The 12,458-nt window shown below is 35.8% G+C and overlaps 1 protein-coding gene across 1 annotated transcript in view; it reads left to right on the top strand.

The window, feature by feature from the left end:
- Positions 1-12,458, top strand: part of BANK1 (B cell scaffold protein with ankyrin repeats 1) — a gene marked incomplete at its 3' end in the record, with an annotated part of 120,938 nt that overhangs the window by 28,611 nt on the left and 79,869 nt on the right. Inside the window, 2 exon segments of the mRNA XM_008933279.3 lie at positions 2,258-2,400; positions 9,394-9,514. Of these exon segments, the coding sequence (XP_008931527.2) occupies positions 2,258-2,400; positions 9,394-9,514 (264 nt within the window).

Below are 12,458 nucleotides of genomic sequence, written 5' to 3'. Positions count from 1 at the left end.
TTGATTAGTTACAGATTAATATTCTTCAAAATTACTGCCATAAAATGCAAAGCTAATATTCTTTTCTTATTACTCCATTACTAAAATGTTTCATTTTATATTTAATGCAGTAAATTTGGTTATACTTCTCTTCATAATTCTTACCGATGCAGGAAATAATTTCTTTTCTTTGTTCATATTCATGCCACTTCTCTGTATCACTCAGCTTTGCAGGTTTCTAATGATTTTTTTCCACTGCACCATCCATAACTAGTTGCTAACAGTTTCACTTATTTAACAACAATTTCTCTTAGATCTGTGCAGATTTAATGGCCAAACCTGTCTCCACCGTTTTGATGTGAGTTAAGAATTAAAAAAATTTTCACCTATGGCTTTAGAGTATAGTTTGCTACTGCACTGCGTACTGTGAATTCCCAAAGGAACTTACATAATATTTTATTCTAAAATGATTGCAACAGAACATTAGATAGGAGGAAATACATACATATAAGCTACAATTTTCCACGGTGGCTTCTTGGAGCTAGGTTTGGGTAACTCTATGACCTGATGACTTCTGTGACTCAATACTGGTGAGGCCACACCTCGAGTCCTGTGTCCAGTTCTGGGCCCCTCTCTGCAAGAAAGACATTGAGATGCTGGAGTGAGTCCAGAGAAGGGCAACAGAACTGGTGAAGGGTCTAGAGAGTAAATCACATGAGAAGCTGAGAGATCTGGGGTTGTTAAGCCTGGAGAAAAGGAGGCTCAGGGGAGACCTTATTGCTCTCTACAAATACCTGAAAGGAGGTTGGTATCCAGGTGAGGGCCAGCCTCTTCTCCCAGGTAGCCAGTGACAGGACAAGAAGACCTAGCCTCAAGCTGTGCCAGGGGAGGTTTAGGTTGGACATTAGGAGGAATTTCTTCACAGAAGGTGTGATTAGACATTGGAATGGACTGGCCAGGGAGGTGGTGGAGTCACCATCCCTGAAAATGTTCAGGGAATGACTGGACGTGGCAAGTCTAGTTGACAAGGTGGTGGTTCAGTCAAAGATTGGGCTCAATGATCTTAAAGATCTTTTCCAACCTAAATGATTCTGTGATTTTCATCCTGAGCACTGTCCTTGTTTTTAGCAACCTGTCTGAGAAGTAAATAACCAACAGGTAGCTTTCATCTGTAACTGGATTTCAGAGAACAAAAGCTGAAATCCTCATTCACAGATCTTAAAAGATTCTTCCAAAATTGCTTTGTGAGAACATTGTTGATCACAAGAAGGTTTCTCTAGTGGATGAATAATAAAATATGAACAGTAAATGAAATATGAAAAAAATTTGCAGAGCTGTAGCCCAAGTTTAATTTTTATATCATTTGTCCTTAATGATAAATTCATTATTAAATTAATGTCCTTTAAAAGTCTGGAAGAGTTGGAAATTTGGAATTATCCTTTTCTGGTCCAGCTGATCTGATGTCCATAAAAATGTTCTTTTGTTGTTTTTGGTTTGGTTTGGTTTTTTTTTTTTAAAGCATTTGGTCAGTTTCCATTTAAGTGATTTAACATGATGTTCTATTAGATTAGTTACTCTGGCCCTATTACTCTTCTCCATTTTCAGGGTTATCCCTTTCATCACTGTTTTGTGGGCAGAGTTAGTATTTTAAGAAAACTTTGCTAGTGTGGTCCAGCAGAATGTCTGGCACAATGAATACTAATGAATTGGGAAATGTGCTCATAAAGTAGGCTTGTGCTGCCTGCACAAAGCAAGTCATACTTAAGTAACAGACTCTGAATGCCTCTTTCCTTTTGCTTTTACGAGGTAAACAACTGGAATGGAATTAATTAATTATACTGCAATTTCTTTAGCCTAGCTCAAATGCTATCTTGAGAACCTTGACTGCAATTAAGAAAAATGTTTCAAAAAATGAATAGCAATTACACTATTTGTGATAAATGAACTTTTCCTTAATATGTAGGCATAAGGGAGCTGATTATAGGTCATCAGACTACAAAGGGAAGTTGGAAATTTTAAGCATTCTGGTTTCATCTCCTTTCTAATGTGAAGCAGAACAGCTTTGCTTTATACATATTTACAAATATGTATTTTCTTTTGTTAGACTGAAAGACCTGAATAAAAAATGGACTACACTGAATCACCTGTTAAATGCAAATCCAGATCATCAACTCTGCTTTTTCTGTGTTATCTTCCTGTTATTTTACTCATTCCCTGAGATCTCTGGTCTGGGACTGTAAAATATCTTCAGCTACTGTTCTGATTTTTGTTTTTTAAGATTTTCCTGCTGGCCCTGTATATGTAAATATCTACTGTGGGGGAGTCATTAAGACCACAGCACACATTGAGTACTACTCTGCACTAGAGGAGATTGAGCCCATTTTAGAGAAGGTGGCTGACCCAATAGCTTTCACTTGTCAGGTAAGTAGACTTCTCAGTTTTTAATTAAAGAAAAATAGAATGTAAGTTTATATGAACTGAGATAATGTGCAATCTTTTGATTACACAGTAGTTAGTAATGGCTCAATAATAGGCTCAGGATTAAGAGGCCTGTCTCTGAGATGTCTAGTTGTAAGCAAGTCAGGCAAGAGAAAACAAATTTCCTCTTTTCTTGTTTTTGTTTAGAGAGTGATATAAACATCCTTTGTGCTATGTATATGTCCAGTGTACAACGTGCTGCATTACAAAGGATGAAAATAAGAACAAATATTAGTGAAGTCCCTCTCCATTTAAAGTGTTATTTTTCACAGTAGAAGCAAGTAATCTTAAACCATATTGTATTTGGAGGGTTATTATTCATTCACCAGCAAATGGGTTTTTTCTGGCATAGCTTGTATGGGAGGCAGTAGATTGCTATTCATATAGAGTCCATTTACAGCTGCTCTATTATCATTCACGTGTTTTGCTTGCCGGTTACCATGCAGATTCTTTGCATGTATTTAGAAAAAAATTGGGTTTTGAGCTGGGTTTCAAATCAGCACAGCAGACTGCAGTGCTCTGCAGCCTGTTCCTTGCCAGTGGCACATAAGAAATAACAAGAAAAGAAAGCATATATTGAGAAAGGATGGAATCTCAAGTATCATTTGTTGAATGGTGGGTAGCCCAAGCAGACTTGTCATAATGTCTATATTGTAATTGCAAAGCCAGAACAAAAATAATAGTCTGCGTTTCCAGTGCAGACAGTCTCATTTTCCTGTGACAAATCTACCTTGTGCACCACCTAAGGCATTACACTCATAACAAAGGGATTAATAAAAATGATGTATTGCATTATTAGTGTTCTATTAAGGATGGGGTTAGGTTCCTTCCAAGTACAAGTTACTTCTGTTCTAAGAAAACAGGCTGTTGCGCAAGAAAAATAGTGCAGCTCAAAGTACAAATGGGTTCTTAAATTCTTTATAGTATCTGTCATTCTTTAGCTTGTATTTTGCGCTATGTCAAAGTAAGCTTCTAACACATTTTCATTTAAACTTTTATGCATAAGAAGTGTGTCATAATGATATAAAAAAATTGTCATTAGCATGGTAACCTAGATATCTAAAGCACACATGCTATTTCCGCTGGAAAGCTATTTGTGTTATTCAGGAGTTTGACCCTTCATTTAACCAGCATGACTAATATTTAGTAAAACACATGCAATTCAAATCATATTCAAATGCAAAAATAATTCTGTGCAGAGCAGTAGTGCACACCAGGTAATACAGCTGTAGTATTATGACCATTGGTTATGTTTAACAATTTCCTCACCTTTACTCATCTGGATAATAAGCATGAGTTTAAATGAGGTGACACTGTTTATCTGCTGTCACTTTTATTGTTTTGGTAACTGAAAATTAATGCCAAGAAAATTTTTATAATTGGGTAAGTTCTACAGTCCACACGATATCAGGGCTACTCTGTGGCAAGGTATACTAATGGTAATTCTTTTATAAGTGTACTATGTGTTGGAAAATTTGTCATATTTAATGGTACCTGCTGAGCCACAGAGTGAGGTACACTAACTAGCTAGGCAGCTAAAATATTTCTACAAACTTTTTAAATAAGCTTTCATGTTAACCTGATTTAATGTCAATAAGATGCATCATAAAGATGCAATTTACAGAACATAATTTAACTTAATCTTTAAAATATGTTCACAAAAGGAAAAACAAAACAGACTTGATACTAATTAGAATTCCCATCAAGTAGCAGGAGTAATAGTAACTTTTATTTAACCAGGATAATTAAAGCCTTTGAGACTATCAGCTTATTTGCAAAAATATCCTAGGGCAACAGGCGTTTATCTATGCAAAGTAACAATCAAACACAATGGAAAACAAAACTGATATAAAATAGAAAGGCTTACAGCAATTATTGATCAAAGCAATATCACTCTGTGGTTCAAAGAAAAGTTCAAGATTTTCACAAGTGCTTGCAATCTGAGAAGTATCTCCTTTTTAAAATTCTGTGATGAAAGCAAATTGCTACAGTAGTGCATACCAAAGACACAGTGCTTTGGTAAAATGCTTTCATTGTATTCTGCATTGTCTTGCCAACCTTTTCAGCTCCTTTGAGATGTTCTACTTTGTCCCCCAGTAAAGCCAAACAGATAGACAAAACCCAACAAATAGACTTACAGCTATCCATTCATTTTACCAATGGTCAGGTCAGTTCATATATCTTGGTGGGAGACTAACAAAGTGTGGTACCGCTGCATGTATGAATCTGGTTTTGCAGAACAGTTAAAGATTGACATTAGCTAAAGTTTAGATTAAACATAATCTAAGATTTTAGAAATTATGGCTTTGGATAAAATTCTTTGCTACGTCTGACAGATTGTAATTTCCTGTGTTCCAAATTTGTCTGAATTTAAAACACATTTACCAATATCAGCAAGCCATTTTAAGCAACCAAATAAATATTTAAAATGTAATGAAATACATAAAGCAAATTAAATAAGTTTCTTTGCATAAGTTTCAAAAGAAAAAACCTGAAATTTTATAGTAAAATAGGAAGAGTTGGGATCATAATAACTGAATCATAATGCTGAATGACCTTGCTATAAGAATATAGGAGGGTGCAGGTTGGCTAAGGGCCGTGATTTTTGGTTCTCTCCTTTTTATATAATTCTACATTAAAGAAACTCTCTTAGGGAGTTTATGTTCTCACAGTAACCCAATGTACAGACTGATTTTAAGGTTCTTAAAACTCATAATTAAACTTCTTCATATTTCATTTTTTACTTCTCATCAGCTTCTTAGTTCAGCATGCTGGATTTACATGCTGCATTGTTTTTTCTATCTGATTTTCAACCAAATGGAGTTATTGGTTCAGTTATTTAGTATTGGTACAGATTTATTAGGTTTAAAAAAAAAAATTGAAACAAGGTAATATCCTTATTACTGAAATTGTTACGTTCGTGTCAGTTTGAGTGACTTAGAATATCTGGAGAGATTAAGGAAGTCTTTGTGACAAACTTTGGTTGAATAATACTCCTATGATTCTGAGATACTTGGTATCATAGATGATGTTTTTATCATAGTCATCAAACAGGATTCCAGTTACGGTGCATATTGGAAAAGAAGAATGAAAATAAACTGCAGCCTTTAAACTTGTAAAAAGCTATATGATTTCTGTGGCAATATTATGTATGCGCCTTTACTTGATCCCCAGAGATACTTCCTTTAAAACTGTATTTAATATTTCAATCTTCTCAGCCACGTCAGCAGCTGTTATTTTAAAATGTTTCTTTCTTTTCCTCTAGGTATGAAAGCTCTCCATATTCTACCACTGCCTAAAATTGTCAGAAATGCCTGAGTGATTTTTAAACCTAGCCCATTCTCTTTGGCAGAAGTAATCTAGATATGGAAGTGCATATAAAGTAGTGTCTGATATGTAAGAACTACTGGAGAAGTTCATCTTTATGTAAATGTAACCTTGTTAGTACTGCTAAAGCCAGTGTGGAATACATTTATTTAGTGGCTGTGTATGCTGCGTTTCAGTGGCACAGATTTTCAGGGCTTGATGAGCAGTTACTAAAGAAAGTAGATAGTCTTATTCACAAAAGTAGCAAAACGTGTTCTTGGTCTCCTTTTTGAAGGATGTTTTTGGAAGCCCAGGCGTGATGATCAGCACTTGGGGCTCCTCGGTTCACAGCTGTGTCCTGTTGCTCTGAAAAGGAGTGAGGGAAGGGAGATGGTGCCTACACCTGGGGAGGTACTACTGAGTTAAGCTGTTGGTGATGAGCTCTGGAGCAAGTACTGGTGTTTGCAGAAGGACCAAGCTTCCAGACCTCCAAGAGTGAAGTAGAGAACAGCTGACTGTGCTGCAGAGACCATGGGAAGCATTGCTTACAAACTCACTAGCTTAATTCTGAGTGGCTGCAAGGACACTGGGGGAAGTAGTGCTTTTACTTCTTTTCTGTCACATTGTAGGTCTTTATGGGCTTCCTCAAACTCCTGACTGGGTCAGTGTTCCCTTGCAGTGCTTAATTTTAAATACCATTCTACTTCTGTTGGCTTTGGTGAACTTTCAACATGAACTTTAGGTTTGTAGTTTTGGTGAGATTTCTGGGGAAGATTTGACAGTCCTATAGAGAGCCATGTAGGGTATATTAAAATATGTAAGTGCAGCATAGTTTGAATCTGTGAGCTATCTGGAGCAGGAATGAGCAGTAAAGTAAAAGGCTCTAAACTGAATTCCTTCCTGGGGAGGTGACCTTTATGTTGGTATGGAGCTGGGGAGTGCACAGTGGTCCTATTGCTAGTTCTGTTTCACTGTTGTTTCTACTATTAGCTTCACACAAGTACTGAAATGGGCCCTCCTGTATGTGATATAAAAGACATTAACATAGATTTATTCGTTTGTTGTGGAGGGGTTTTTTTGGTTTTTTATGGTTGGGTTTTTTTTAATAATTGATCTAGATTTTCATTTTGTGTCTTTGTTGTAGAGTAGCAGAAAAGAGCTACTTGTTATGGTTTAGTTAGCAATGTAGCTTCTTAAATCAGTGCTTGAGTCTTCAGATTTTAGATCCCTGGAGTAAGAGAAAAAAAAATTGAGGTGGAAAACTTGAAGAAAATTGCACTGGTAACTCTATAAGAAGTGTATGGTGCTTAACTTGGAAATCATAGAAATGGATAGGCTGGAAGGCCTGTTAAGGTATGAGAAATTTAGCTCTAATTTAATCTATTTAGTTTGGGAGATCACACAGCCTAATATCTGTCTCAACAGCTTGTAAAAGCCAAGCTAGCCTGATGTGGTAAACTATGCAACTGTGTGCGGCCTTAAAAATTTTACTGCAAGTTCCTGAAGTTGTGTGCACTTCTCAGTTCAAGAACTTGTTCCATCTCAGGTTGTGCAACATTGTTTTATTCCATGTAAATTTGGTTGTCTGAGAGTGAAGTGAGAGCTATGCATTCTTAAGGTACTCCTCCCCTAGATTTCTGACTGAATAAAAGAAATAAGGAAGGGTTCTTGCCTCAGCTCATATTAAAAAGCAGAAGAGCTGTCTAGGCAAGATTACTCAGTGCTTGCTGAAAAGAGACTATGGGATATTTATTTGGCTTTGATATACAGGACAAGTCTGAAATGGACTCTGTCTGAAAATGCTCCTCTGGATGCAGATGTTCTTGGGGTGTTTTTTTCATTGTTTTGTTTGTTCTTTTTTTTTTTTTAACAGAGAAAGTTAGATAGGTAGCAAAATGTGTAAGGGATGTCCCTGCCATTTTAAATGGAGATGTAAAAATATTGCTTTGGGTTTAGTTTGTCTAGAAGCCCACCTAAATTCTTATTCGCTATATATTGGAATTTCTGCTATATAGTTGCTTCAGTGAATACCAGTGGTTTTGAGCCTCTTTCTTTATGATACAATATCTTCATATACACTCATCTGAGGTAGTTCCTGTGTTGTTACTTGGTTTTGTCCTACTCTAGATTGAACTTTATGAAGGTAGTATCAATGAAGTTACCATATCTAAGAAGACCTACTTGGAACAAGAGAGAATAGTATGGTTTCTTAACTTCCTCATTCTTCTTAATAATTTGTAAATATAATGTTGTTATTCATGTTAATAGTTTGGGGGGTTTATAGATATTTGGGAGGTTTTGCACATGCTTTCTGGTACTCAGGTTGAATTTTTATTCTAGAACGAGTTTTAAAGATCTTTTTTTCCTAGGCAGAGACTTTTTTAAATGTTTATTGCTTTGGTTATTGAAGATTAATTTATGTACTCATCATTATTGAATAAAAAATACAGAGAATGTAATATGACAGTACATTCTGTACATGTAGTACAGAAAGGGAGTGAATTATGAAAAGAAATATGATGTTTTTTATGTATCATAATATTGGAAGGGCCGTGGTTAATTATGGGAAAAATAAACAATCATATTGTTAGCTTCCTACCTGCACAGACTTCTAATTCTGAGTAGGAATCAGATGAAAATTATATCCTGCCTGTGCATTCAACATTTTCTGGTCACATCATACTTACTTTCTCATTCCCTTTTAACAGCCTTGGGAATTAAACTTCATGTTTCATCAGTAGACCCCTCTGTCCTTTTTCTCCTAGGCATGTCAGTCACAAAGTTTCTTTTTAAGTTCATATGCTAAGCATGTCTGCAGATGTTCCCTTCTAGTGATCCCCAAATTGTCTTGACCAGAAACAGTTCAACTGTGGGAAGGCAAACTTTAATGCAGGGCTGCTCACATCTGAGCAGAGTAAACCAACTCCCCTCACGTGTCTGTCTGCTGTGGCTGAGCAACTTTTGGTGCCTGGTGCAGCACAGCCTGGACTAGCACGGTAGTACTATGTGTAAAATGTCCTTACTGTTCAGATCACTGTAGTTGTGCTTTTCTTGTCATGCCAAGCAAAGAAATACTTAATTATGGCTACCTTGAAAGTCATTAGGAATAGATCTTGGCCTTCTGTCCAGGAGGAGATAATCCAAAAAAGATCTCATGGCAGTAAGTGAGAATTTCCCTTGTCTAAAGACTATGTGTTTATTAGTAAACTAATCTATCTGGTTGATATCAGTTTCTTATTCTGTCAGCAATGTTAAGCCTTGGCTGATGGAACTGAAGCTGTTTCCTACCTAGACAAGTCCACAATCTTAATGTAAAGGTTTTGGGTAACAGAGTTATTATAAACTCATCCTGAGTTACTACTGTAGTAAAACGTAAATCCTTGTACCTCATCCAGAAGTTTTTAAGTTATGGCTGAACTTCTTATGTTATTATAAATGTTTTTCTGCAGTTGGATCATGTTGTCATGATTCTTCTTTATTAGAATATCCCTTGTATAGTTTTCAAAAACTATGCTGCTCTTACTAAGAGTGAGTACTATTTTGAGTAATTTAATTCACCAGCACTCGGAAGATAAAGTTGAAAATACATATGCAACAAATGCACTAATTTTTTTTTTTTCTTTTAAGTAGACATTGAAGTTTTCTTCTGTAGAGAAGGTGGACAATGTTCTGACTTTGTTGTTGAAAAGCAAAGTATCTACTTATGAATTCAGCCCATTCCGAAGTGGAGAAGAGCATCGCCAACAAGCTGGTGAGTCACTTTTTCTAGGCATTGATTTTTGTTACTGGTGCTATGGTTATTACATAAAAATATTAATAAGACAATCTTTAAGTATGTAAAGTCACTAGTGAAATGGAGGAATCCACTAAACACAATGTGTAAGTAAATCATTACTTCATGAGTCAGTACTATGTATTTATGCTTGTCTGGATTTTTGATCAGCGTTGGATCAAGTGCAAGTTGACAGCTTTACAGCTGAGCACATTTATACTAGTAGAGAAAACAAAGTAGTGTGGAGATGCCTGTACATTATATATTTTTTACTAATTGCTCTTCTGCAATGCAATCTAGATTTCTCTTTTCCAAGTTTAGAGACAATCTGAAAGATTTCTCTATCTGAAGAGAACAGATGGCTTTTGAACTTAGCACTGAACTTCTCCATTCAGTTTTAGTACCTATGCACTTAATGATTTCCATTATTTGTGTCAAAAGTATAATTTTATTTTTCTTAATTTTTTACAAAAGGCATCCCAGTGAGTTAAATAGGGTTTCTTTATACAGTAAATACACTATATGCACAGTTCAGTCATATATCAACAGAAGCTACTGTTGAGGGCCCTGGTTGAATTTACCAACCACTTATTAAGGATCCAAATTGGTTTGCAATAAACCAAGAGTGTGATTATTTAGCTTGTGTTTTGAAAGCATCATTATGAGGTTATTTCAAATGTGTGTTAGACCTCAGCTTTCCTAAGAAACTTCTGGGGAAAAACAATGCTCAAGAAAATGTGTTTCCCTTCTACAATACTTGAGAAGGATGTGTTTGAGCTGTTGTTTGGCTCCTATTTTGTGTAGCTGGATTGTGGTTTTAAAAGAAAATAAGCTCTCTACAGTCAAGTACAACATAACACTTCTCATAACCAAATACAACAAGTTTTGGAGGTAGCTTTACTGTGATTGCTATCATGCTTTCTTTCCTTTTCAGCAGTTTCTTTGTTGATGCAATTCACCCCTCTGTACTAGAAATAATTGATTCTACTTGTAATCAAAAAATGAGCTTAAATGTCAAAGTTAGTGGAAGCAAATAATTGAGGCACCTGTCCTTGACATTTTCCTTTGTAAGATTGCAGGATGGGGGTGTATAGGACACATTCAAGAGTCATTCCCAATGTGAAATGTTAGTTCTGATGAACAAAAGATTTTCTACTTCTCTAGCAACCAGTTAGATCTGGGCATGCTTTTGAACATTGAGAATAATACTTGCCAACCTGCTATCCTCCCCCAAAAGGCCAATACAGTTCAAGAGCAAGTTGACTGCTTATGAGCTTGAGCTAAGTAGTGACCTTCTTAAAAAGAACTGGTTTAATAGATGCACAAAAAGAAGGTAGTAAGTTAGATGCCTAGATTCTCCATTAAAGAAAGATGTGGTTGCAGAGCTTGCAACACTCAGAATGTGGGAGGTCTGTGCTCTGATCCCTCTTCTGCCTGAAAGGTATATAAATCTGCATCTTTGACTCCCTATAACAGCATCCCAAACAGGCACTTAACATGTCCAGTAGAGAACTAAAGAAAGTCAAGCTTGCAGCATGAGGCATAGATAAGAGAAACCTTTTTCTGTGTGGTTCTACATTGATGCTTTATTTTAACTTTATAGTTAGCACATCAGGGTACTGTTGGTAAATTGCTGTGCTTGAAAGTTCAATATGAGCTCAAAGTGAACCAATAATGAAGAACTTATGTTATTTTTATTGGGGAACTAATTAATTGTGTGGCTTGACTTCTCACAAAGTGAGATTAAAAACTTGGCAGTGTAGAATTAACTGTAAAATGCTGGTGATATAATGAAAGAATAATGCAATGTGATGCTTGCCTGTATTGACATCATGAGGTGCATGTTTCCTTACATAATTTCTCAAGAGCCACTCCCATCCCCAGAGTGGCTGTTCAACATTTTTTTTTTAGCATGATGATGCAGTACTTGTGAGCAGTCAGTGTCTAGGATGACAAAGTCAAGATAGATGGCAAAGATGCAAAAGGTTAACTCTGATACCATTTAACTTCAATCCATCTGTTACTGAAGTCTGAATAATCCTCTTGAGTAGCACTTCTTTGTTTGGTTCACTCTTCAGTATGTAGTTTGAGATTGCCTAATTTAAGGAAATCTTATAACTGTCTTTATTTTGTATGTAGAATCTCTGTTGGAAATGCACTTTCATAATTCTAGGCAATAAGAATTAAAGTATGTTCATGATATTACACAGCTCTCACTGTGTGTTTGCTGTCATGTACACATCATGATCATATTTATAGTTTTAGTGGGTTTTTTTCCTTGCAAACCCTGAGATGATTTACTTGTCTTTTGGTTTTAATTTATTCAAATTAGGTAGGAGACTTTTAACACTTGATGACAGGCCTTATGCGTAGTTTTGTGTTTAAAATGAGCTTTCCTGATTGACAGGTCTGTTATACCCAGTCTATTATATCAATATATAACCAGTTCTTATAAGTGTATGTGATTACTTGTCTCTGTACTAAAGTGTATATGCAAGACTGCCTATAAATAAGATGTGCTTACAGTAAAATTATCCATTGCTATTTCCCTGGGTAGGGTCAACTTGATTTTCAGTGTTCCCAATTCTTTTAAGTACTAATAAAAAGAGCAAAATGTCCTGATAAACTTACTATGTTACCATAGTGTCTAACATAACAACTTTACCTGCTTGGTATAGGTATATTGCTGGATATAATGATTTCTGATAATGGAAGTTTTTCAAAAGATGCAGATATGTATTCAGGAGATTTCAGTCTCTTACCGTCTAAACAAAGAGAATTGTTTGAGTGGCACATCAGACTTTGTGAAGTTCCTTGCAATATGAAAAACTGGGTTAATAGTCCTGCAAGCGCTTTAACGTGTCTGTACTATTCTTTCTGTATGGGATCTCACTTGTTGGACTACATGCATAAGATGAGTTTC

This window comes from Manacus vitellinus, unplaced genomic scaffold (genome assembly GCF_001715985.3).
Source record: "Manacus vitellinus isolate BGI_N305 unplaced genomic scaffold, ASM171598v3 scaffold_0_pilon, whole genome shotgun sequence".
Classification (NCBI taxonomy): Eukaryota; Metazoa; Chordata; class Aves; order Passeriformes; family Pipridae; genus Manacus; species Manacus vitellinus.
This window is presented reverse-complemented; position numbering and strand designations above follow the sequence as displayed.